Source organism: Struthio camelus, chromosome 2, assembly GCF_040807025.1.
Source record: "Struthio camelus isolate bStrCam1 chromosome 2, bStrCam1.hap1, whole genome shotgun sequence".
NCBI lineage: Eukaryota > Metazoa > Chordata > Aves > Struthioniformes > Struthionidae > Struthio > Struthio camelus.
In genome coordinates, this window is record NC_090943.1 from 6,329,420 (window position 1) to 6,354,561 (window position 25,142).

The following is a 25,142-nucleotide window of genomic DNA, read 5'->3' on the forward strand; positions in this document are numbered from 1 at the left end:
CCCATCTTTTTAAAACATTCGTGCACTCTTGGAGGGCTTTCCTAAAAAAACATTTCTTGAAAACTCTGTATATAAAGACAGTGGTCTCCTCCCACTGTCCTTCCGGTTCTAGGTTTTCCTTGACTTCAGACACACAGAAAGGATCCTATTTTTAGTAGTCAGTAGTCAATGACACAGGAATTCATGAGCAGGGAGGAAAGGATGTGAACTATCCAAATAGTTTTTTTTTTTTTTTCATGAGGCCTCTTTACATTTCTGTCTCCATAGTAATAAGCTATGAGTCACTGTTACACAGACCTATTAGACAATTATTGTAAACCCATGTCATTAGAACCTGCTAATGGGAACCGCTAACCTTGCTTGGCCTCAGCTTAGCTGGGTGCAAAGCGATATTGGCCATTAATGTAGATAAGAACAATATTCCCTCACACATCTTATTTCCAGATGGCAAAAAGTAAATGAACTTATGTTTAATTCTATCTTCTTATTTCTATTTCTTTTTCTCCTTGCATTTTAAGTGAATTCATCTTCCTTCATTGCCCTGTTACAGAACATGTTTTATTTTATTTCTCCAAAGCATTTACCAGCTGTAAAGCGGACAGATCTGGTCAGAGCGCTCCCAGGCTGGCGGACTACCCACACAATATCAACAGGGAGCACCGGTGTCTCCTCCCAGAGCTGTTTTCAGGACTGACCAAAAGACCTGCCACGACCGGCCCTGAAAAGGAGATTTAAGTACCCAGGGACGCTCAGGACTTGTCTGCTGCAGCGAGCGGCAAGGAGGGGATCTTCTCTGGCACCGTTATAGCATCTAATGTCCGGACTTCTGTCTCTACTATTTTTTTTAAGAGTTTTATTGAATATTAACATGTTTGAAGCACTCTTAAATATAGTCATGCAAAGTGTTACATAACAGACCAAGCATCAGTCTTTGGCCTCTCTTCATAAACGACAAAGCAGTGACAGCCCAGGTGAACACACTGGTGCATTAGGGCCTGGATGTTTGCATCAGATTTCTTTTGCACTTTCAAAGCAGAGCAGAAAAACTCTGAAACACATTATCAATCCCCCCTGACTTGCTCGGCTGTCCAGAAAATGTTTTATGATAGAGATTTACCATTCACAGAAGAGGCCAGAGGGAAAACCCTTCTGTCCGGAGAAGCTGTTCCAAAGAGATAACTAGATTCTCACAGCTGACAGAGGTGTGGACATGTGAAATGTCCTTTATTAGCTTCTTTGAGGACAAAGCAGTATGAAGAAAGTATTATTGTATTCCAGAGCAGAGCAAGAACTGATTATTAAATGTAGTTCCAGTACATGGTAATCAAGATCTTGTTCTAATTAACTATTTCGTAAACCTAACATCAATTTTATACTAGATTTCAAGGAGGCAGCAAAGCTGTGATCTGTTACTGACAGCGTTAATTGGCTTTCAATTTATACACTAAAAAGCATAAACTTAGAATAAAAGAGAAAGAAGTACGACCTTGTCTTGGTCATAAGCGCTTTACTTGTTTCCTAATGCTTAAAATCTGGGGCATAATTTTCAGCGGAGAAAGTAGGAGAATAGTGTAGCGTTTCTGCTAGCTGAGAGGCAGTGATGATGGGATAAGAAATGTGTTTGCAGAGTGAAAGCTGGTTTCAGTAAACAGACTGTGAGAACCAGAATTCACCTGTTAGAACCGGGCCTTCAGCTACTTGACTTCAAAGTGACCTCAAAGGAGAATTTAAAATGACTTAGCACGCTACCCGTGAATGACAGGGTGGAGATACGTGGTAGTACACAGGATCATTTATAGAAACCTGCCGACGTGGTTGACACTGGCATTTGGCTTGTGGTTTGAAAACGTTCCACCAAACTGATTATTAAAAACTTGCTCCGATCAGAGGATTTTAAATCACTGCTCCTTACTTCACTGCACGGTCCTTGCCTCATTTCTCAAAAACCAAAGCAAAAATGGCATGAGAAATCCCCGGAGATAAATTGCATGCTTGTATTTGTTGGCTACAGACCAAAGAGCCTTGCCCTTTGTTAAATAATCAGATACCGTTTGATGGACTAAGTTCCCTTCAATAAACCTGCAAGTATTTCCATCAAGAACGAATAGCAGGCAAATTTTGTAGTGAAACAAGGTCGAGCGTTCTCCTTGCCAGAGCACGCTTGCACTATTATGAATGTAATAAGACAGGCATTGTTAGGCTCCCTCTTGCTTTGGTAAACCACGACCGTACCAAGCAGTTCAATAAGCACATTAACTGCTACTGTTTGTGAGAATCATGGTAGCTAATGCGCAGTCCCTTACGAGCAGCAGTTTATGATGCTTTAAAAAGCCTTTGACTAGAAACGCGGCAGCAAATTCCATAGCCTAAAACACAACTGAACTGTGACACTACATGCTTCTGCATGACTGTTCCGAAAGAGCAACTTCCAGGCTAACTGTACCAAAAAGAAAACTATATTTGAGAGTAAGTTGAAATCTGAAATGCCTCAATAGGCAAACTGGAGTTATTAAGGCTAGTTTTCTACAGTCCCGGTGTAAATAAAGTTTACTTATGATCACACTGATGATGAGGATATCTTACCATTGAGGACCCTTTACAGGTACTAAAGCTATTCACTTTGCACAGAATATTAGAGTCACCATCCCACCCATTAAATATCGGTTTTATGATAGCCACTATTATATGAGCCAAAAAAAAAAAAGAAAAGCAAAGCTGGTCTGTGCCATTAAGTTTCATTGAAATAGCATGTAATTGTCCTCTCAAAGGCAGGAAACAGAATCACAGAATCACAGAATCGTTTAGGTTGGAAGGGACCTCTGGAGATCATCTAGTCCAACCTCCCTGCTCAAGCAGGGTCCTCTAGAGCATATGCCTTATGAGGATGAAAGCCTTTTGTGTGCACACAGGTGTGCACAGACCTGTGAGCTAGCCATCTCCAAAGGCTCAGAGCCAGCTGGGAGGAAACACCAGCCCCAGGGACATTGATGAAACACAGCGGTCAGGGTAAAGCCTTTATGCAGCAGCAGAAGCAATGGGAGGAGGGGATCGCCTGCTCCAATCATTGAGATATTAAATTTTAAGTCAAGAAGTATAGCAAACCCAGATCTGAGACCTTTTCTCAGACTGTAGCTTTCCTACCAGAAAGAAGTCTAGAGTTCTTCCACTTCTCACTCTTCCCTAATGCCTGGTAGAGAGCGGAGGTGGATACGCAGGCAACTGCTTTTCCACTTCAGACTTCTACTAAAATGTCTTGTTATTACAACAAACCACTTGCCGCGGCAGCACCACTTTACAGGCTGTTTTATAAATAGAGACATTTCCTCTACCCTGAAAAGCTTACAACCTACATGAGACAGACAAAATAAAGCGAATCAGGAAAAGTAGGATGAGCAGAATATTAACGATGAAACAGGAGAAGGTGCTGCTTGAAGATCTGAAGTGGGCTAAGTGTTAAGAACTTCACAGAGGCCAGCTCCCTTTTTTCATCCTTCTCCAGACTCCCATCGAAACAATTTGCTGGATGAATGCAACAGCAACGTCTGACTTTTGAGGGATTCAACATCGTGAGTTCATTTAAAACATAAACGCAATATCTGTGGGATCCAGATTCTATGCGAAAGAGAGCTCTTTGGTTTTAAAATATGGAAATGGAGAGTTCATCGCAGAGGTGAAAAGTTAAAATACATCATTCATTTGTGTGTGCTTATGTGGCCACTGGTGGTCTAGTCAATGCACATTTAAAATTTTCCTATTTATCAAAGTCTACTCTATTCCTCAAAAGATAAGGCTTATAGTGGACATAATCCTGTCCCATCGATCTAAAGCAAAAGGAGTTTTAGCGTTGTCTTCAGGGGGAGTATTTTCTCCCCAAAACAAGAGAATTTAAAACACGGCCTAGACTTTAAAAATAGAGTGGTAAAATGAAGCCTACGCATCACTGTGGCTATAAAGGTTTTAAGTAGGTGCTTTGAGATTTTCAGGATCAGGGCCTGTGTCTTCTTCAGTTGTTGACGCCTGGCTCAGATCCATTTTTAACACGCGGTCAGCTATCGGAAATATTCACCTGAGTGGGGCAAAACCTGCTTTGAATTGCTACAAAAAACTACTTTTATACGGCTAAAAGATCACAGAGATGGTTCCGAGCAATAATTAAGGCATATTTAGCAAGTATTAGAGATCGCTTGGCAGAGGAACGTGTAACAGAGGCAAGCAGGAAAACCGAACAGCTTTTAACTCGGAAGCTTTGTCTGACGGACAGAGACCGTCTTTGTTCGGTGTTTGGACAACAGCGAGCAAGATGCGGCTCTGGGTCATTTCCTTTGGTAGGACAACGAAGAGGAGAAGGAAGGAGTTATTGTCCTGCGTTAGGTAGCGCAAGTGAAAATACTGGAGTCACGCCCCGCGTTTGGCAGGGTCCCGTGGCCCTCTATAAAGCTGGGTTCATCAGACGTGTCTCAGGAATTTGCCCTAATAAGCTAAAAATACGTAAAGCCGATGTTCTTTGCCACACAGAAGCGTCTGCTATCAAGCTACAGGAAGAACAGCGCCTGAAAAACACAACTTGACACAGAAATTCCACATTTTGCTTGATTGTCCTGATCGTTTCTGTTGTGTGTGGTGACAGCAAGAACACGCTGTGTTATGGCTATTAGGACTATTTAAAACCTCCAGACACCTATGAAACCAATGTAAACAGCAGCCTATGTGAGTTCGTGGTAAAAATGACCCTCCCATTCCTCGTTCTTTTAATCTTTTCTTTAGGGTCTCTACCCCCACCTCGCCAGCTCCAGCAACGGACCTGCGCGCAGCCCAAGTGCAGTCTAAACACCTTGGCGTTTGGTGGCCGGCACGTTTCAGAACTGCTCGTTTTTGGAGGTGGATGGGGCAAAACGGGCCTGCTGATCCCTTCACACCCATCCTAACCCCTGGATGCTATTTTTAAAGTGTGGCAAGTGGAGGCCTGAGGCACCCGGGGCCGAGCTCTACCCCTGCTCGCCGCCCTGCCTCCTTCGTGGCACTTGGCCTCAGAAACCGTCGCCAGCCCCAGGCCCAGCGCCCCTTCCCCCCTCCCTCTCCCCAGCCCCCCACGGGAGCCTCTCGGGAGGAGGGCGACGGGACCCCGGAGAAGGACTGCGGGGGATCGACAGCCTTTTCACCAATAGGAGCTCGGCTTTCATAGCCAGCAGCCAATCAGCGTCGGGGGCGGGTCTATAAGCGAGCAGTCCTTCCCGCCTCTCGCCTGAGGGAGGGGAAGATGCGGGCGGCCGCCATCTTGTGTGTGGCATCCCCGCCCTTCCCACTCTCTCCTCCCTGGCGGCCCTACTCTCCCCCCCACCTCCGCCGTCCCGCGACGGCGGCGGAGGGCCGAGGACAGCGGCGGCGGCGGCCCCCTTTCTCGGCCGAATAAACAAAAAGACAGCGGGCGGCCGGCCGGCGGGGCGCCGCGCTCAAGATGGCGCCGGGCGGCGCCCTGCTGGCGCTGGAGCGCGCGCGGGTGGGTGACGTCAGCGGGACTCTGGGCATGGGCAGGTGGAGGGAGCAGGCAAAGTTTGGCCGGCGCTAGCGGGAGGCGGGCGGGCGGCGGCGGCGGCCGGGGCTGCGGGCGCCGCTGCCGGCAGTGCTCGGGGCGGGGGCGGCGGTTGCGCCTCGGCTCGGCTGTGTGCTCCGCTCCGCTCCGCTGCGCTGCGTTGCTGGCGGCGCGCGCGGGCCGCCGCGCCGCTGCCATGGCCGAGGACCCCAGCGCCCTGCCCTGGTCCATCAACAAGGATGACTACGAGCTGCAGGAGGTGATCGGTGAGTGCGGGGGGGGGGGGGTCCTGCCCCCCCCCCCCATCTGAGGGGTGTGTGTGTAACCGTTTGGGGGGGGGGTGTCCCCCCCCCCGCCAGGAGGACTTTGTTTGGGGGGGGGGTCTGTGTAGGGAGGGGGTGGTGTTCCCCCCCGTGGAGGGTGTGGAGGGGGGGGTCTGCTCCCCAAATGGGGGGGGGCAGAGGAGCAGATGCCCCCCGCCCTCAATGATGGCTGTATGTAGGGTCTATTCCCCCCCCCCCGAAACCCAGGGAAGGGGTGGTGGGGATCTGCTCCCTCCCCCCCAAGGGGGGGGGGGCTATGTTTGGATTTGGAGGGGGGGCCCCGTTGCTGTGTTTTTGTGACCCTCTGGGTGCGTGGGGGGGTGTCTGCTGCCCCTCGAGGGGTGTGGGGGGGTTTGGTGTCCCCCCCCCCGATACCTCACGGCGGGGGGGGCTCCCCTGTCCCTTGGGGGGGGGGGGGACACCCTCCAGGGCAAGGGCTGCTTGGGGTTTGGGGGGGGGAGGATCAGTGCACCCTCGTGCTGGGTGGCAGAGGATGGGACGGGGTCTGTGCTCTGGGGGCTCCTTTACTGACCCGTCGCTTACTGACCCGGCTGAATCCACTGTGCTGGGGTGGGGGGTGAGGTCGCCTGCGGTGCAAACCCCAAAATTTATACGGGCTCCCTCCCTCCAGAGCAGCCGGGCGCCTCCGCTGCAGCACCTGGCGCTTTGGGTGCTCTGTTGCTTTGGCGTCTTCAGGGGACGGAGGACTTTGTAGTGCCACCAAAGCAGTGGCACTTTTTTTTCTCCTCTTCCCTGGGTTTTTACTATTGTCTGAATCTTCATTCATTGTCCTCTCGGCTTGAGGCCTGGCCCTTGCTCTCTAGTAAATGATTTTTCTTTCTTTTTTTTTTTTTTTTTAAAAACATTTTGACTTTAAACTGACACAGTTACCAAAGGCCTCCTGCTGTCCTGATTTATTGGCCGTCTCAACCGTTCGGCTGGGGTGTGTGTTTGAGGGATATATTGCTCTAGGTTGCGCGTGTGACACGTCTGAGGTGGTGCCACAGGCAATGCTAAGGTCAGTGCCTCTTGTGTCACTCTCTGGAGGCAGGAAACAAAGTGGGAGGTGGCAGGGCAGGCTCCTGGCCAGGAGGCTTTTAGGAAGGAGGTTAATTTTCGGTTTAATCTTTGTAAAGTGCTTTTACTTGAAATTTATAAATGACATAGCTCTATCGTGCCCAGGCCTTGCATCTCTGCCCAACAGGGAGACTTAGTTTCTGTTAACAAGGGTGGGAGAGTTTGGGGAAAATGCTGTTTTAAGAGATTAAATTCTTGGCATTGTTTGAAAGTCGGAAGGAACTAAAGCTGTTGGGGGGGGGAAAAATCCTTGTGGCAGTTCTGGAAATCCCTGTTGCTCCACTGGATCAGGCTTTATCCTCTCCCTTCGCCTAGTGGGAGCAGCAGCGCTTTAGAAAGGAGGCAAACCATCAGTAAAGACCGGGAAGACGTAATCTCGGAGATCAGCCCGTTAAACCTCCTCGGAGATCATCCCGTTAAACCTCCTCTGGAAGACGCACCCTGGTGAGGCTGGTGTCGAGCCTCCTCCAGGAGCAGCAGATAAAGGTGCAGGGGCAAAGAGGGGGGAAGAACAGGCCACTGGGCTCCCAGTCCCCGCAGGAAAGGGAGCTGCGGGAGTTGCACCCGTGCTCGCAGGAAGCGCTTCTCCCGTGGGAGTCTCCGAAGGGGTGCTCTCGCATAACACAAAGCCAGGTTTTGAGTATCCAGCGAAAGGACAAGCTGCCTCTTTGTAGCTGGGGAACGGAGTGGGATGGGAACAAAAGGGAATGCAAATGCGCTCCTGCTCTTAGGAGGACTTGCTGCTAGAGACGCACGTCCTATAGTCCAACAGTATTAGAAGGAGGACGTAGATACGTTGTGGTCTCACTGGAGAAAAATCAGGGATAGGATATTTCAGTTCTTTCATGTCTTTCCCCTACTCCTCTGTAAACTTTGAGTTTCTGGTTGTCATCTGCTCATTGAAAGATTGTGTTGGCATTCTGGAATGTAATGGAGAGTATGCTGAAATGTGTATATTACAAACATATGGTTCCTTTTTTTTTTTTTTTTCAATTTCCCATCCCCCCCATCTTACTCATTTTCAACACTGGTGTGCCTGCCAGCGCCCTGGATGTATATGTGACGCAAATTTTCTAGCGCATTTATCATTTGTGGGACAAAATGTCACTGTGTTAACTGAGCTGGACTGTGTTAACTGAGCTGGACTGCTCCTGCTTCGTGTCTCTTGTAAACCTCAAGGTTTTTCTGAGCTCCTTTGACTTCTGCAGAACTGTAAAAGTTCTTCAGTAGTGAACGAAGAAGGGATCTGGTGTGGAAAGGGGTGAACCTTGCAGTAGTGCTTTTAAAGGATTTAACTTGTTTTCTGATGAAAATGTTCTTTAAATTTTGAGTCCAGGAGGTTACCAACTCAGTTATTTTTCACATCAGAATAAAGGAAATCAATGTCTGACTACATGATCTAATTCCTTATTTGTGCTATTTTTGCCAGAAGATATTCATGTGTGGCTTTCATATGACTTGGATGGCTCTGTACTATTTCAGTGCAAGAACTGAAAGAGCAAGCATTCTAGCTGCTAAAAAAAAAAAAATAAATAAATAATTTCTCCTGTAAAACTGCCTTCCTGGTTCTAGCTAATACTAAAAAGAGATTACTCAGCCCTGGACATGATTCATGCCATTATAAAGGTATAGATTAATGCTTATGTTTATTATGCTTGGTTAGTGTGAGTGGCTAAGTGCTGAGTAGCCTCCTTAGGCTTAAATAACTTACATTACAGTGAATTAAGAGGTCTTGCTTAGGATCAGAACCTGACTTTCATTTGAGGGGGGGGAAACAAAAAAAAAAAAAAAGGAAGTGTGGGCTGAGGGAGGAGGAAGCAAGTTACAATGCATTTCTGTGGCATGCACCCCCAGAGTAGTGTTAGCCTTTGCAGGTGAATACCATCTGTGGAGACATCTAAATTTTCTTTTAAAAAGAAAAATGTAGTCTATCCTCATGCTTGTGAAGGTGGTCTTCCAAGTGTGAGTTGCATATAAATCATTGCAGTCGTCTTTTTGAAGCCTGCAAAAAACCCATTATACCTCATGCTGCTTGTGCTGCTCTCGTGCTCGCAGAGCCAGGTTCCTTTGGATCTCGCAGTTCCCGCTGGACATGCTGACAGCAGTAGTGAAGTCCATTGGAACTGGATCATTTCTCCTTTTGCTACTTTTTTTTTTTTTCCTCTTTTTTGAAAGATAAGGGCTGTACTGGCTGTGGCCATTTGATTTGGGAACATCCTCTTTGCTATTAACAGTGTGTGCCAGAAACAGAAGATAAATTAGCAGTGGGAGTTCTCCCTTGCTCTACTCCTATGCCCTTTTCCCTCTGACAGATTCCTTCAGAGCAGTGAAGGGAACACAGGCTGGGGAGAACAGATGTGTTGGGAGTTTCTTCTCCCCTCAGAAATCAAGCTTAAATTGAAAATTGAAGTGCACATTTACTGAATGGTTAGGGTTTTTTTTAATGGCTGATTAGCTTTTGAGTGGGGCTTTGCCCATGGACAGCATGATCTTTTGGAGTTTGTTATTTAGGTTTCTAGTTGTGTTTTTTCCAAGCTGAACGTGCGAGCGTGTATGCCTGTATAGGAGAAATTCTTCTTCACCGATATGTAGGAACTTCTTGGAAATTAATTTTTGCACTTCCCCAAATCTTGTCCAGATATCTATGGTCACCCGCCCTGTGCTTGAATACATCTCTCACGTACTGAAAACGTGCAGCCAGCTAGAAAGAGTAGCCTATAAATACTCGTCAGGTATAGTCAAAGTCCTTTTAAGTTAAGATTAGGGTGGAATAGGAGACACTGGTCCAATGATAACTTTTTAGGTTTCTCTTCTGAAGTGTGTTGGGTTTTTCTTTTTCCTCGCAAGAGTCTTATGTGCTAGTTGCAGCCAGTTTCACGTGCCTGACTATTTTAAACCCATTCAAGAAAAATGTTGCACTCGATAAAATATAAAAACTTGAAAACTAAATTGAATGTGTAGACTTTGGTCTTCATGCCATATGTTTTGTTTTAGCATTTCCTCTTCCCCCTCTCCCCCTTTACTGCAGCTAGTGGGGAAAAAAAAAAAGATTCCTACTGCATGTCCCCAGTTTTTAAGCTGGTTAATTCATTTAAAGACTCACTTCATGTGCTGTTCTCAAACTTTTTTCACTTAAAGTTGGTAGAAAAACTTTTTTTGTTGCTTTAGATTATGTTAAAGCTTGTATAAAACTATCATTGGGCAAATGTAGCTCTGTTTAAAATGCTGGCAGTCATTCATAGCACTTTGGGCGCTGAAATGGATGATTCTCCCTACCGCAGTTTCTCAATTACTTGGACATTAATGAATGTATCTTCCTGCGTATTCCTGAGTGAGACCCAATATGTGGACTCTGTGGATCCTTAGCCATGTTACCATTGCCTCCAGGCTACCTTTTCTTTGAGTACCTGGCACATCTTATTTCTTTAATGCCTTTAATACCATTACTCAGTAGAACAGAGCTAAAAAGAGTAACTCTTAATCTCTTGGGAAGTGAAAGCAAAAGATGTTCAGCTGTGTGCATCTCTCTTCTTTGTTTAGTTTCTGTCATTTACTCTCTCATACGAAGGAGGATAAAATGCATAAGGGAGCAGATTAAGGGTGCAAAAAGGGCGAACAGTGGTGAAAGAGGCTTACTGGAAGGAATATGTCATTATTGTAGAAGCAGCGTGGCTGCCCTTCCTGCTAATTTGAGGGGAGGGAAGAGATGGTTCCTGCTGCTTTCAGCTATTTTGGGTATTAGGGGAAAAAACATATGGGGTGTTTCATGTGGAAGGAGCTGACAATTTCCCGTGGTTGGTTTGTGTGTTGCAATTGCTTCCAGTGCAGTTAGGTTCCTGAACTGATTAATTTTTAACGCTTCAAATTCTTAAGAAGACTATTTAAATAGTTTCAGTTTAATTCAAATGTCTTGGATAGTGCTGAGAAATTTGGATGTGCCGTGCTCCTGAGCACACCTCGGGGGTGTGTGTGCTGGCTGACAAATGCGTGCCCTAGAGGGTTGTTTCTTATGCAACTGATAAAATCTTGGAGAAAATCAACTCTCCCCAGAAGATCCATCTATGTAAAGTTGGCAGCATCTACTTTATTTCTGAGCATCAGTAGACTAACAGCAGCTTGCCCATCAAGTGAATGTCTAGAGACTTAATCTTTCCTGAAACTTAAAAATTGGAGCTCTTTAAAGTGACAGGCAATAACACTGTTTCTTATTGCTAATTGTATTAGCAAATAAAGTTTGTTAAATTTAAAAAATTGGATTTTGGTCAAATTTTCTTGGAAAATGTTCATAAATACGTAACATTCATCGTAAACTCCTGTAGTAGTAAATTTAGCGGTGGCCACGCTAATGGCACGCTTGTAAACTCGGTGGTATTAAACTTCCTTAATAGTAGGAAGAGACAAACTTGAGCTGTGTGGGTGTAGAAGAGTAGTTGTGGAATAACAGAATTTGGCATTACAAAGTCTTTGAAATATCAGGAGCCTGGGACTTTCCAGATGAGTGTGTCTAGCCTCTTATCCTACACTCCATTTGGAATCAACTGAGATGCAGATATGAAGGACTTGGCTTTCAAAGTTGCTGCAGTTTCCCGTGACTTCACCCAGAGGAGTTTAGCCTTGACATTTCTAAAAATCAAGCTCTATATATCTTGCCCATGGTCATGCAGGAATTTCTTGGAGTCAAGGCTAGATCCCAGGCTAACAGGCAGTCGAGGCTATTAACCAGAAGTCATCCCTCTATCCTGGTGGATGAGAGGAGACCTCTGGTGTGCAAAAATATTGTGTATATTAAGGGAGTGTGCATGCAGTAAGAATGACAAATCAAACTGTCTGGCGCAAGTCAGACAAAATTCAAGGTATTGGCTGAATGACAATAGATGTTTCAGGTAGCTGACTAGGTCCATGATACAGCTTCAGTGTTTCTTGTGTTCCCCTTGTGTGAATACAAATGAGTGAGACCAACCTTTTTAGTGTGATTCACTTAACCGTAAGTTTGATCACTTAGGTTGCTTGGGTGTGTCATTGACCTTGAAACGTTATTAATGCTTGGGGTTCTCTGGCTAATGATCACAGCTTTCATATCCCTTATTTCTAAACAGATTATGTGGGTCCATCATATAATACAAGCAGGCAGGGACTTGTAAGAACCAAAGTGTAAAATGGAGAAATCCCATATTCTTTCACTCATGCTAAACTTGATAGCTGCAATACCCAGCAGCATTTTTTAAAAATTGCAAATCTTCCACTACTCCCTAGGGTTCTCTAACGTTATTGTTTCCTGATGTGAGTCACTGCACAGAGAATTTTTGCTTAAGATAAATTTTCTTGCAATTAAGAGAAATCCCACACTAAAAAAAAAAAGAAGTATTGGGTTACATATCAACCTCCGTTAAATCAGAATCTGACATGCTTTACGAGGATTTCTTAGAGAGCTCTTGTGCTCTGCACAGTAAGAAGTCTGCAGGAGATGACTGTCTTCAAGCCTTAAAGGCTTCAGAGATCCTATCAGTGAATGAGGTGCAGAGTAAATTCAGAGCACTTATATTTACTTTTTTGCTGGAATGTAAAATTAGATATCTTCCCTCCAAACATCCCTTACAACTTTATACCACTCGATCTGCATACTTGTGAAACAAAACTTTCAAGGTTTCGTAACTCAGACAAATTAAAATCCACTTTCATTGGAATACAGAAAAGCTCTTCTGAAAGCAGTTTTAGTTTCTTGCCAGATGTCATTTTTTCTGCCCCTTCTGCTTTGTCTCAAGAGCTACCAAGTTGGGGGGTTGGGGGGAGGAAACAAACAAAAATAAGCAATTGTTTTACTTCAGAAACTGGCAAAATGTTGTTTCATGCTGAACTGACTTTACCGCGTTCTTCCACATTAATTTTTTGTGCAGGCAGGAAATGAGCCTATATAACTTCATCCGGGAAAGAGAAGATATGAGCAGTTGTAAAAGAAGAGTAAGGCAAATTGAAATAATGACTTGAATGATCATCTGTTAGTGTAGTAAATTCTGCTTGGGCTTTGCCCATAATTTTACTGCTTTGTAGTTATGAATGGTAATTTGAGCACAAATTTTACTCTTTTTACTGCTAGCACCTTGCTATTAAAGCTATGTGAGAGGAAGCTCTGTTCATTTCCTTTTCATCCATCCACAAGATTGTTAATTAAGTTTAAATTGCAGCATGAAATTCTGACCTTGAGCACCCCACTGACTGTCCTAGTGAGATCTGACTGTGTACACGGCTTGGCCTGTGGTATCCTCTGCTAGGCCACTGTGTGAAAGTTTAAGTTACCTTTTTGTCTTAAAGCAGAGTTAATTCATGAATTTTGCAAGTTCTTAAAAGGGAGAACATAGTCAGGTAGGAAAAGGGGATCTGAAAATCAGTCTTGAACAAGGAATTTTGTTTGAACGCTTATGGTCCGAGTATAGTAGTATTACATTCTGTGCCAATTCAAGATATGTTTTGTGCAACTGAGTTTCCCCAGACATTGTAATTGAAAGATGCTTATTTACTGTTGACTTTCATTTTTAATTCAATCTTAAGCTAGGCTTTTGCTCCTCTTTGGTCTTCAGTGGGTCATAAATCCATTTTCTTGTGATCCAGGTTTAATTCTAGCTTTCTGGGAAGGAGAAGGAAGCTTTGAAGGTGGTGCAGAGAATAGTGGAAAATGATGGCATCTGGAAAGTGAGAGAGTGAGTTAAGGGCTGAGGGACAAGAGCACCCGAAGAATATTTTTCTTAAAATCAGCACTAAATTAGCTAATGGTGCTCAGAGCTGATGCAGTTAAGTGAGTACTCTTCCAGGCCATCTGCAGATTCAGGCAGGCAACACAATATTGTGGTTTAGCCATATTGATGGCTAAAAGCTCTTACTTAAACAAGATACTACTTGTCACAAAGTACACCCCTTTCCTGCAAAATCCCCAGGGTTGGATTTCGTTATGTCAATTTTCAGGACAAAAATAGAAGGAAAAGTGCTGTCATTTATTCCCCTGAGAGGGGGGCTAGAAAGGACTCCCTGGGTCACGGAGTCCAGTCCCCTGCTATTGCAGGTGCCAAATCATATAATCCCTATACCAAATTAATGGACGCTTGTGTTTGAAATGGGGTGTGTGGGAATTGCAGGCACACATTCTATTAAACAATCAAATCTCTGTGTGTGACCCTGTCATCTTTGTGCGAAACAGCTGTTTAATAGATTCCCTACGACAGCGGGAAGAAACAATGCCTTCTGGTTTGTAACACGTGTCTATAGGATGGCGTTTTTATTGTGCCGCTTACTTTATGCATCAAGAGCTCCACCTGAATGTCTGTTTGCTGTAAGACTTAGGTGATATTTGAAACCCCTTCTGTGCGATATCCCCTCCTGAGAACTGCAAGAACATTGTAGAGCTAAATAAAGAGAGCTAGAACATAGCATGAACACGGGAGAGCTATAGCTCAGGGTTCGTTTCATCTCCAAACCTCAAGTGCATTGACTACAAATGTTTCTGATCTGATTCCTTAGGGTTTTCCCGTGGAAATTCTGACTCCTTTGGAAACTTGACACATATACTCTCAGCTATAAGAAGTTCGTTTTCTAGGCTGTTTCTTTGTGAACCTCTCTGAAGAGTTGTCTCTGACCAACCAAGCACAAAACTAAGGCATTAAGTTCCTTCTGTTCCCTAACGTAAAAATTGTTATAGAGAATACAGACTATTGTCTAATAAATATCTTGGTGTTAATAGCTAAGAAATATATTGGTATCTACTTTGAGCAAACTGTATTTCATTGGAAAAAGTGTCTTGAGCATGAACTCTTTTCCTGTTGAACGGCTCACCAGTGCAAATCTTTATTTGAACAGCTGAGAGTCTGACAGACTAGCAGCCTGAGCATACTTATTTGTCCTGATCATAAGACTCAGGATGGTTCTCATTACTCTTGGTTAGCAAATGTAATTTTTAACCAGCAGGCTAATCTTATGGGCTGAACACACTAATAGATGCAGAAGAGACCTATTAGATTAGGCTATTCCCTGAAATGACAAGATAATAGCCTTCAAGAGAGGACATATCGGATACGTAACCATCTGATACTTGAAAGCTTATTTACCTAAAATAACCACTGTACTATCAAACATCTGCACTGTATGCAGACAGATTGTTCTGTTTAGTGGAATCCCGGCCAAATAAAATATCCTCAACAGTTGACAATTACAGTTGAGAGAGAGTTCAGCGATAAAAGTTGGGAGGAACGAAAGGCGAATGCTGGCTTGGCTATTGTGCCAGGGCTGTGTTTTGAGCCCTGGTGTAATGCCTGATGACAACTAGCGTGGTATTTACATTACTACATATACCATAAAGACAACTGACAGTGATTAAGAGGGAAGGATGAACCTTCTCCAGTAATATTGCTGTGTTTGGAAATGAGAAGTCTGTGCCTGCTTTCCATCCTGCAGAATTAACACTGCATAGCTTCAGTGCCCTTTAAATTAGCCAGAGATGCTGGCACGAAATCAAATAAATATAATTGGTTTCAAACTGAAAATCTAATTTAGGCACGCTAATAACATCTTAAGTAAATGTGGCAGGTCATGCAGGGCTTGTGTAACTGGCCCTTGGAGCTTACTTTAGTAACTAAACATGGGGAAAACAATCTCAAAGGCAGTTTCCCAAATCACCTGGGCACGCTGTGGCAATTGCAGGATGTCTGTGCTTTCTGGCGAGGCCCTGGTCTCTTCCCTGCAGACTGTTGCCACTTTGGTAGCATTTACATCTGGGTCTTGAGGTGGACCGGCCCAGTTGTAGCTGCTTAAAGATGTGATGGGAACATAATCTAGCTTGAACTTGAACTAATTCAGAGTGTTGTAGGGGCTACAGAAGGCTAGATGTACAGTGACAGCCATCTCCTCTGGCCGTATCTCTCTTCCTTGCTTTGGTGTTTGCAGTGGGAAGAAGGTTGGTGGAGAACATTAGGCTGAAACTGGCCACTGTTGATTCTCCTCATAATCTGTGACTAATGGCTCTTTCCTTTTGTCTCTGTTTTTCTGCTTCTGTAGCTTCAGCACAGAGTACCAGGGTTGGGTATCTACCACTGTGTGCTGTGCTCAATACCTTTTGGTGGCAGGGAATCGGCTTAAAGGCTGGCTCAGCTGTGTGCAGCGTAAACTGGTGCCTATAGGGGAAACGGGTAGGTTTTTGATGAAACCAAATAGCAAAGTGGCTCAGTGGCAGTTTGTCTGATAGTTTGCCTAAAAGCTTGGCATGGCCAATGCTATTTCTGATCCTCCAGTCCAGTGCTGGGCTGGGTTGTGTTGCCAGACCAGCCTTATTCTCTCCAAAACTCTTGCTCCTGGTGGAGAAAGCATGCTTAATCTGTAAGGATTCCCAACCTGAATGTTTGCAGAAGGTGGGAGAAGAAGGATGGGAAAACAAATGATGTTCTTCTGTGTTCAGAGCCTAAGAGCTCTCAAAGTTTTGAGAGAGCAATGAGCTGTGAGGCGGGATGAGAATTTCCATAGACTCACCTTCCTTTTGGTGGAAACCTTGGCATTGTCTAGCGCAGTTCACAGTAGCCAGGGCTCTCAACAGTTTATAGATCAAAGACTCTGTTATTTGTAAGTTAGTTGTTATGGAGCTCTGTGCAGTCATGGGGAGAAGTACCAAGCCTTGGCCATTGCTAGTCAGTGGGTCGATGGCTCTGAAAATTGTATAGTACTTCTTACCAAGTGACTGAGAGGTTGGTATTCTTCCTTACAAGTCTGAGAACTGAATTAAAGAGCTAGGCAATAAGTCTAATTCTGCAGTATTGAGTGTTTCCATACTGATGGACCACTGGATGGGAAGTGTGTTTAAATAAGTGCTAGCTACTTTATATGATCTTTAAGCGGCTGATCACTGCCTCTTGCTGCACACAGAATATCAGAGGTCTTGAAAAAGACAGAAACTACTTGGACAGAAACCTCCAGGCTCTGAATACAATGCTGCTTCCCCCCCTCCCCCCCCCCTCCTTCCAGTGATACCATAAGCAGCAAAAGCTTGAGAGCATCAAGCTTGTGAATAATTCACTATCAGCAAGTTTATATGCAGTTCAAATATTTTGGCTATAGGTCGTGTACAGTTCAGTTTGTGAAATCTGCTTCTCATTTTCTGAAATGCTTTGAACGTGATCAGTTAACATTGGAATATTAGTTGTCTGGACACCACAGGTACTAACAGGAAACGACTGAGAAATGATCTCAAGCTTTGGAGAAACATGTAATTGAGACTTAACAACACAAACCCTTCTTGTTTGAATACCATTTGAAATAAATGGCCTCCCAACTTGCACAGGATTGCAAGCTACTTGAGGTCTAGCTATGCTGGAGTAAATTACCAGAGATCATTACCAAGCCATACCCCTGCCATTTATATGAAACAAATACAGAATTTCACTTTCACAAGTAATAGCTGTGCCTTGTCCCATTCCTCCTGCCAGGTCTTTCATTAGACGATCTTGACTGTAGTCATCAATGTGCTAGTGCAGGGTGGAAGAACCATTAGTACTTAAGTTTTAATTCTGTGCCTGAGTGTGTATTGCCTCCCTTTTATCACCCTTTCTCAACTTGTGCTCTGTTGCGCATGCCCTGTGTCTCAGTGTGTGTGAGAGTCACCTTTGACTTGAACCCAGCTAAATGTTCACAGTACTTGGCTGTGCTCAAGGTGAGGCCAAAAGAGGAATAATGCATGTGCTGCATTCAGTGATGCAAGCTTTGTCATATTGGAGGGTTACACTTCAACACTGGCCACACGGAAATGCTAAACTTTTGAATAATTCTTTCCAAACAGGGTTGTGCTATTCTCTTCAAAGCTTTTTCCTCAGAAGTCTGCAGTAGAGGCACCCGAGTGATTTGCCTGCTGATTCGGGATTGTAACTTGACTTTTTCACATAGTTAACGTTTGTGACGCTTCCTGCAGTTCTTGACTGAAGAGATGACCCTTGCCCGGGAAGGCTTTCTCCTCACCACGGCTGAGCACATTTTTTTTTTAACCCCTCTGTGACAATACTAGGAATATGTCTATGTCCCATTATGAATTTGCTCTGATTTTATTGATGCTATTTGTAACTGTTAGGGTAGATTAAGTCGTCCGTTTTATAGTAGGAATCTGCTACGTAGTGGGGAGATGGCTTGAAGAGCTGTGACAGTGTTCAAGGACCATTAACACTGCATTATTTTGCTTTTCTTGAACAATGAGGCTTCTGCCAAGAAGACCTTTGACTTCCGGTGGTCTCTTGCAAAGTCCTGCTTTGGGAGTAAGGCATATTCCCACTCTGTGTTGAGTTGGCTGCAGATCTAAGAGTGGATTTTTTGCTTGTTTGTAAAAGACTGTTTCTTCGAAAGAGGTTTGTTCACCAGATGCTTCAAATGAGGTGGAGAAAATACAGCCGGGGAGAGCTTTGTCTCCACAGCAAATGGACCAAACAATGCCAGGAGATCACTCTGAATTTATAATTTGATATTTAATTTCTGATAGATCTATGTCTGCCTAGTACTCTTTAACAACATTACAGAAATTCTGTTCCCAGTCTTGTTTCTGGGAACCACAAAGCAGAGCTCCTACAGCTCTTTGGCTTCCAGCTGTTGAAGCGCTGAAGCATCCAGAGACTGAGGCTGCTGTTTGAGGGCCTGTACTGGCAGATACATGAATACTGAGTCTCGGTGCTAAAGCAGAAAAAGTCCTGGGAATTAGGAGTCCCGTCTCTGTCATCTGGAGTAAGGAACATTGATTGCACTTCCCTGACACAGAGACCTTAGTGTGTGCGTGGGATTCCGTGGCTGGATCTTCTCACCGTTATAGATTTATAGTCCCGTAGACAGATGCAGGACAGAGGCTATCCACTTACCTCACTATGCAGCTACTCATAACAGGGCATAAAGTGCATTATTTCTTTGGAAGGATCTAAGTTATGGTGCTTAAGCTAAAAAAAAAAAAAAAAAAAAAAGTCAAAAGTTGGCTTCTTAGACTGCTTAGTGTAGGACCCCAAGAAAAGCAGTCTTCTCGGACAAGACCATGAGATCACCAGGAAAAAAAAGGAGGGGGACAGTTTGTATAACTGTGCTTTGATTCTTGCCGCCGTGACCTACAGATGTAGGCAAAAGCTGAAGGTTTCCTTCAGGACTCTCAGCAGAAATGAATATGTGAAAATGAGAGCAGTGTTGTAGAGCCAGCAAGAAGAAACGGGTAATCCAATACCCAGGGTATTCTGATGTCTTGACTCTCAGGAAACTGCTCTGGGCTCATGTGCTGCATTGCCATCCTTTTGATGCAACACACTAACGTTGGCTGCCCAGCAAGAGAGCTGTTTCAGCCCAATAGGTCTTACTGGGTTTCTGGGCCTCCAGGCAGCGTGAATACAGCCACGCATACGGTCAGCTCACCCCATGCTGCCTCGAGGTCAGCAGCACAGAGACTTGTCAACCATTGTCCATACTCTTTAGATTTTTGGAACAAAGAGAATGCATAAATCCTCATGCTGGCTTTTCTCGAGGTCTTGGAGTACTTGCCACGCAAGCCTCCTTGAAGTCCTATTCCAACTATTAAACAGTGTATGTGTGGCTGTGTTAATTCCTTGTATGCTCTTGAGGACAGAAAAAAGATCAGTGTAGACTTATTTTTTCCATACCAGGAGGCATGGACGCAAGCAGTGGTAACTTCCGTGTGGTGAAGCAGAATTAAATCGTACTTGTACAGGTAACCTTTGCACTGTCTTCAGCAAAATAGATTCCTAGAGCGCTCAGGGATTCTGTGGCAGAGAATCAATGTCTTTTTGGTGGTATCTTAGGCGGTATGCCAAGCTGAGCTAGACCCGGCCCTGCCACAGGAAAGCAGTCACCGGTAGCAGTTCAAGATAGTTCCTAAATAGTGGTGATCTCGCAGTCTAGGCCTGGAGTGGGAAGAAAGTGGAGGGTAATACCTGTGCTTTCATCTAGTCCAGTATGTGCTTTTTGACAATGCAAGCATGTAAGGAAGGAGTGCAAGAAAGAGGACGTGTATGGAATTATCCTCTCTACATATATTTCCCCATCTTCAGCCGTACACAGGTTGAGGGTTTCCTGAGCTGGAGCCTGCATCTGAGCTCTTGTACTTGATAGCTACTAGTGGACATATCCACCTTAGATTTCAGTAATCCTTTTGGCAGTTGGTTAACTCGGTGATGTACCTGGTGGGAAAGCTACTTTTAAGTTTACTTTTTTTAAAATCCACCGACTGATAATTTCATTAGTTGCTGTAACCAGCATGGTATAAGATAGACCCTTTGACAGGTTATGCTGGAGCCCACGGACCTTCGTTCTGATTTTATTTATTTATTTTATTTTTAACCTGAAACTGGTCCAGAGCTCTCTTGCAGAGGAGTGTTTTATATGGATTGCTCCTAAGAGGGGGAAAAAAAAACAGGGGCACAATTGTAAACTGTGCCTGTGTCAGTACTGGCTTTCTGGCACGGTGATCCGGATAGTGGAGGATGGCTTAAAGATCTGACTTCAAAATAGAGGACTTGCGTGTTCCAGGGAATGGTGAAAGGTCAGAGCAGGGTTTAGGGAAAGGTGTTCAGTGGATTAGAGTCTAATGGTACCAGGTGTACAGGCAGGAAACTTGTGGTTGGGACTAGCAGGAGAGGCTGGGAGAGCAGACTTTGTTCAGGCTTAGGAAGTGAGGGCTAAGGAGGGATGTTATTGTTTTCAATGATCTAATGGGAAGTTATAGAGAAGATGAAGCCCAGTTCTTTTCAGAAGTGAACACTGAAAGGATAAGAGGCGATAGACAATTTGCAACACTCAAAATTATGATTAGATAGCAAGAAAAAGCTTTATCACATGGGTGATCAAACACTGGGACAGCCAAAGAGGTGGTGGAATATCTATTGATAGAGATGTGCAAAATCAGACTGAATTTGATGCTAAGCAGTTTGATTTAACTTGAGATTTTGCCTCGCAATTGGACTAGAGACCTCCAGAGGTTCCTTCCAGCCTAAATTGTTTCACAGTTCTCTAGTAGATTGTGCTGCATGTGAGTCTAGGTATTGGGAGGTTGACTGAATAAATGTGACAAAATCGCTTTTCCCCATAACAAATGTAGCTGTTTGACTTTCATTTGACCCTGGAAGAGCCCATTTTCTCTATGGGGAGAGGATCTGATATCTCATTAAGATGAAAGCTGATGCTCCAAGGCTGTTGTGGAAGATGTCCTCTGTTAATTGAAATGGTGGTGTGAGCAGCTGAGTTACCTTGAAGGGAAGTTCCCACATTTCCTGGGATACTTGAGATTCTATGCAGTCCCCAGTAGTGGGATGGATATAAAGCTTGGGCAACGCTGTTTTGTGAGTGCTCTTTTTTTATATGACTAAATTGCCATTGCAGATGGAGGGAGGGAGTCTGTCCTGTAGTCAGGACTTGATGTTTGTCTTGTGATCTTTTGGGATGACTGTTCCCATTGCTTAAGCAGAAGTTTCTGCCAAAAGGACCTCTGACTTCAATTGGATTTGACTGGGAGGAGGCATCAGTGCAGTTCATCCCAGTCTCATTGGGAGAACTGCAAGCTTTCTTCTTGTTTCAGTTTCCTTTGGAAATAAAGTGTGTATGACCGTACCATGTCTGCAGTTCAATCCCCTGCTTTTGCACTCCTCCAAATAGCTTTGAAATCATTACTGGTTTCCATCAACTTTGGCAGAGATCTCAAAGGTTAATAAAACTTCATATAAGTTATGTGAAAGCAAGTGCCTGTGCAGAAGGGGAGCCATCCCACCTCTCTTGAATGCTGGAGGTGGACTACTGCAGGGAATTAGTACTAACTTGAGGAGAAGTTCGGGCCGGAGTCCTGGACATTGAAGGTAGTCACCCAAGGAACGTGGATCCGGAGGAAGGAGATAAATATGATCCAGGGAAACTAGGCTTCAGTGCTTGGGGAATTCTTGATTTTGGTTATTTCCAAACTGGGCAGCTGCTATCCTAAGGACTGGAGCTCTATCACAGAACCTACAGAGACAAGAGCAGGGCGATACTAAACAGGTCCTAATACACACTCGAGGTCTCTTTCACGTCTTCCTTCCCCCGAGCCCCCATCAAAATGGTATCCTGCTTTTTAGGACTAGAGCAGTAAGGTTTGGGCCATGCCCAGTTAGCATTGTTTTGTGAAGCTGTTATGCTGGGAGAGATTAACCAGGACGCAGATTTTCTCCGAAAGCTGATCTTGAGGGAGGTGGAGGGAAGAATCTGAGCGCTGTCCTTGAGATCCGTATGTCTTGAGGTGGGCTGCGTATGTGACCGGAACACAAACACAAATCCAGAGCAGCCCACAGTTTTGCAGTGCAGCAATGTTCAGGTCTGCAGTTGGCTCTGATTGCAGCACGTTAGTGGCTGCTGGGAGACTTGATTTAAGTTGTGCCACCCTAGCGCAAACAGTGTGTTTTTCCCCATCGAGGATAGTTAATAAAAGCCAGGGAAGTCGCCCTTCTCTCCCCACCCTTCCCCACAGATTTGTCACCTGCACCTAAACTTTGAAACTTCCTTGCCAGGCAACATCTTTTTCTCTCCGTTGGCACCTTCTCCATACCTACGCCTGTTTTTACTGAGCAGTGTGTTTAGTGTCCTTGATCTGTAGCTTCTCTCCTTTCCTTCTCTTGCCACTGTGGAGTTTTTATAAATAAATCAAACTGCCGCAAACCCTGAAGTGGCTGTGTTGCTGCGTTTGCAGGACTCTTCAGCGACCAGTGAGACCTGTCTTTGTTCAGTGCCAGAAGCACGGCATGCCGCTGCTGCTGCTAGCAAGGAGCAGCTTGCTTGTGGCACATCCTGTTGCGGCTTGGTTTAATCCTTACTTGATATGCTTTGGCGATTTCATTGTTTCTCTATAATTAACTGCTACGGAGGAGCTGAAAGAAAAGCCGAGTTGGTGGGAGAGGGGGGGAGTGGGGAGAGCAGGTGGTGATCGAACTGAAGAGAGCTGCCAGGGAAGCCGGAGCAGCAGGGAATTAAATGGGAGGAGTTTTGAGTTCAGATGATTTCTCTGCCTTGTGCCAAGAAGGTTTTAGTTTGGGATTTCGTTCCTGTTCCAATAATGCCATACGCCCATGAACAGATCAGCTCCCTGTAGGCTGGGGCATCGGCCCAACACTTAGCGGGAAGAAGTTTTTGCCCTGAAGTCCTAGCAAGCCTGGATCAGACAGGCTCAAGGAGCGGGAAAGAGCTGTAACATGGATGTTTCTGCTTCTAATTATTTTGCATCTATTGTTTCTGGGAGTAACATTTCAAAGACATGAAAATACAAAGCCACTCTTTTATTGTAATTACTCTCTTCTCGTGAAAGGCTTAATCTACAGTAGTGGTATCCTGTCTGGATTGTGACTGTCATCTCTGCCAGCGGTGTTTGCCCTAGCTGGCTTTGACTGGCACAGAAATCCTGGTGTGGCATAGTGTGGGGAAATGGGTATGTGCTGAAGCTACCGAGCGAGGTATCCGGAAAGAATATTTGAGCATAGATGCTGCTGCGTTGGTGAGGAGCAGACAGGTAGCCCTACAGAAAAGGGTATATAATGCAAATCTAACTGAAGAGTGGAAAGGGTTGCGTTACAAGGCGGTCCTCTGAGATGCGTGATCCAATACTGGGGTGGGTTCTTGCAGAATGTAGCCTTGTGTCGTCAGCCGGTTTGTGTTGTGCCTCAAAACATCCAAAGAAACAAACGATAATGCTGGTGCTGTGAACATGAGAGCAGCAATATTTCTTCTGGGATCTAACCCTTTCCAAAGGAATGGAAAAGGCACAAATGTTTGGTTTTCTTGCTGCTGGCTTCCAAACGGCAATTGGTGCAGGGAGACTGGCAGTACTAGGGAACGCAGACATAACTCGCTATTCCTGCCTCTTGTCACCACTTCTGCGTGCTCGGCTGCCTTTATCTTGAGTCATTCTGTTGTGTTGTGTTCCCCCAACACATGTTCTTTCCCTCCAAAGCAGCAGCAGAAAAATTTGCAGCAGCGGATTTTGAGCAGAGAGAGGCAGGTCAGTGCAGCCCGAGACTCGCAACGCGCAGGTGTTCCTGCACTGAAGCCGCTGCTCCTGCGCTGGAGTCCTGCGTGGGGCACCTGCCAGGCGGAGCGGCCGTGGGCACCGTATGCAGAGCTTGTCATGCGCATAGCGTTGTGTATTGCAGCCCTGTGCTGGACAGCCAAGCCAAACTCAACTGTCAAAACCTCTTGCCTTTTCCAAGTGCTTTTTTGTTGAACATCTGCCTAGACTCTTCCATCGCCTCCATCCTTTGCTCAAAACCCTGCTTAGGGTGCTCAAACTTCATTTTGAAGGTCCCTTGTAAATATTTTTGCCAGTGTTGCTGTTCTTTTTCTTCTACCTCAGCCTCTGTTGGCAGCTTTGTGTTGCCCTCTGCTAGGAATAGTCTCTGAATTAATATGCCTGCCAATAATAAATGGCCTCTGTCTTGAACTTAAAAACCCATCTGCTGCATGAAATAGTACAGCTTTAATGACCCTGCCATTTCGTGTTCTGCTCATTGCTGCTTTCTGCTTTTAAAGTGTAAACTCTTAGGTGTGGGGAGTCAACTGGCAAACTGAAGCTGTGGTCCAGAGCATACTTGCAATGCCATATAAAGTGAAGTGAAACTCTTGTAGCTCCAACGTATTGGTTACCGGTTGAGGGCTAGAGGAGTGCAGTCCCTGAGTTCAGAGCTTTACAAGTAAATGGGTGACTTCCTGAATGTAGTAGGTTTTTCTGCATCTTTTGGGGCTGAATTTCAAGCTTGCTCTTCCACCTGGCATTTTATTCAGGCTTGGCTGTGGCTTTGGGCAACTTGCTGCACTAAGACTTTTGGTAGTTAGCTTTTATTTAAAGATCGGCTCACAAGCCTTTGCCCTCAGTTTGTCTGAACATACTAATAAAAGAGTTTCCAAAAAAAGGCTGGTGTGCTTGACCAGCATTGCAGAATTTGAGGTAGGTTTTGTAGCATTAAGATCAGGGAATCTGGTGAAATAGGTGCTTTACTCAACAAAAAATAACCAAAAAACACCCCACCCAGTATGACCATTCTTGTCTCATCAGCCCAAATCGGTTCAAGAGTTATGTCTGGCCGTTCGATTTATTTATAGCTTTTTTTTTTTTTAAACTTTAAAAAAAAAAAAACATTAGCAATAGGAGGATCTTGAGCTCTTTGCACCTCTCCCATCCTGAAACACAGGCAGTTCCATCT

The 25,142-nt window shown here is 44.8% G+C and overlaps 1 protein-coding gene across 2 annotated transcripts in view; it reads left to right on the forward strand.

Moving 5' to 3' along the window:
• Positions 1-5,584: 5,584 nt before the first annotated feature.
• The window catches only part of OXSR1 (oxidative stress responsive kinase 1), a 92,066-nt gene continuing 72,508 nt past the window's right edge, over positions 5,585-25,142 (forward strand). The window contains exon 1 of one of the 2 annotated variants that reach the window (XM_068934163.1): positions 5,585-5,796. In XM_068934163.1, the coding sequence (XP_068790264.1) occupies positions 5,727-5,796 (70 nt within the window). In that variant the 5' untranslated portion in view covers positions 5,585-5,726. The remainder of the gene's footprint in view (positions 5,797-25,142) is intronic. The other variant, XM_068934164.1, reaches the window with a different exon arrangement.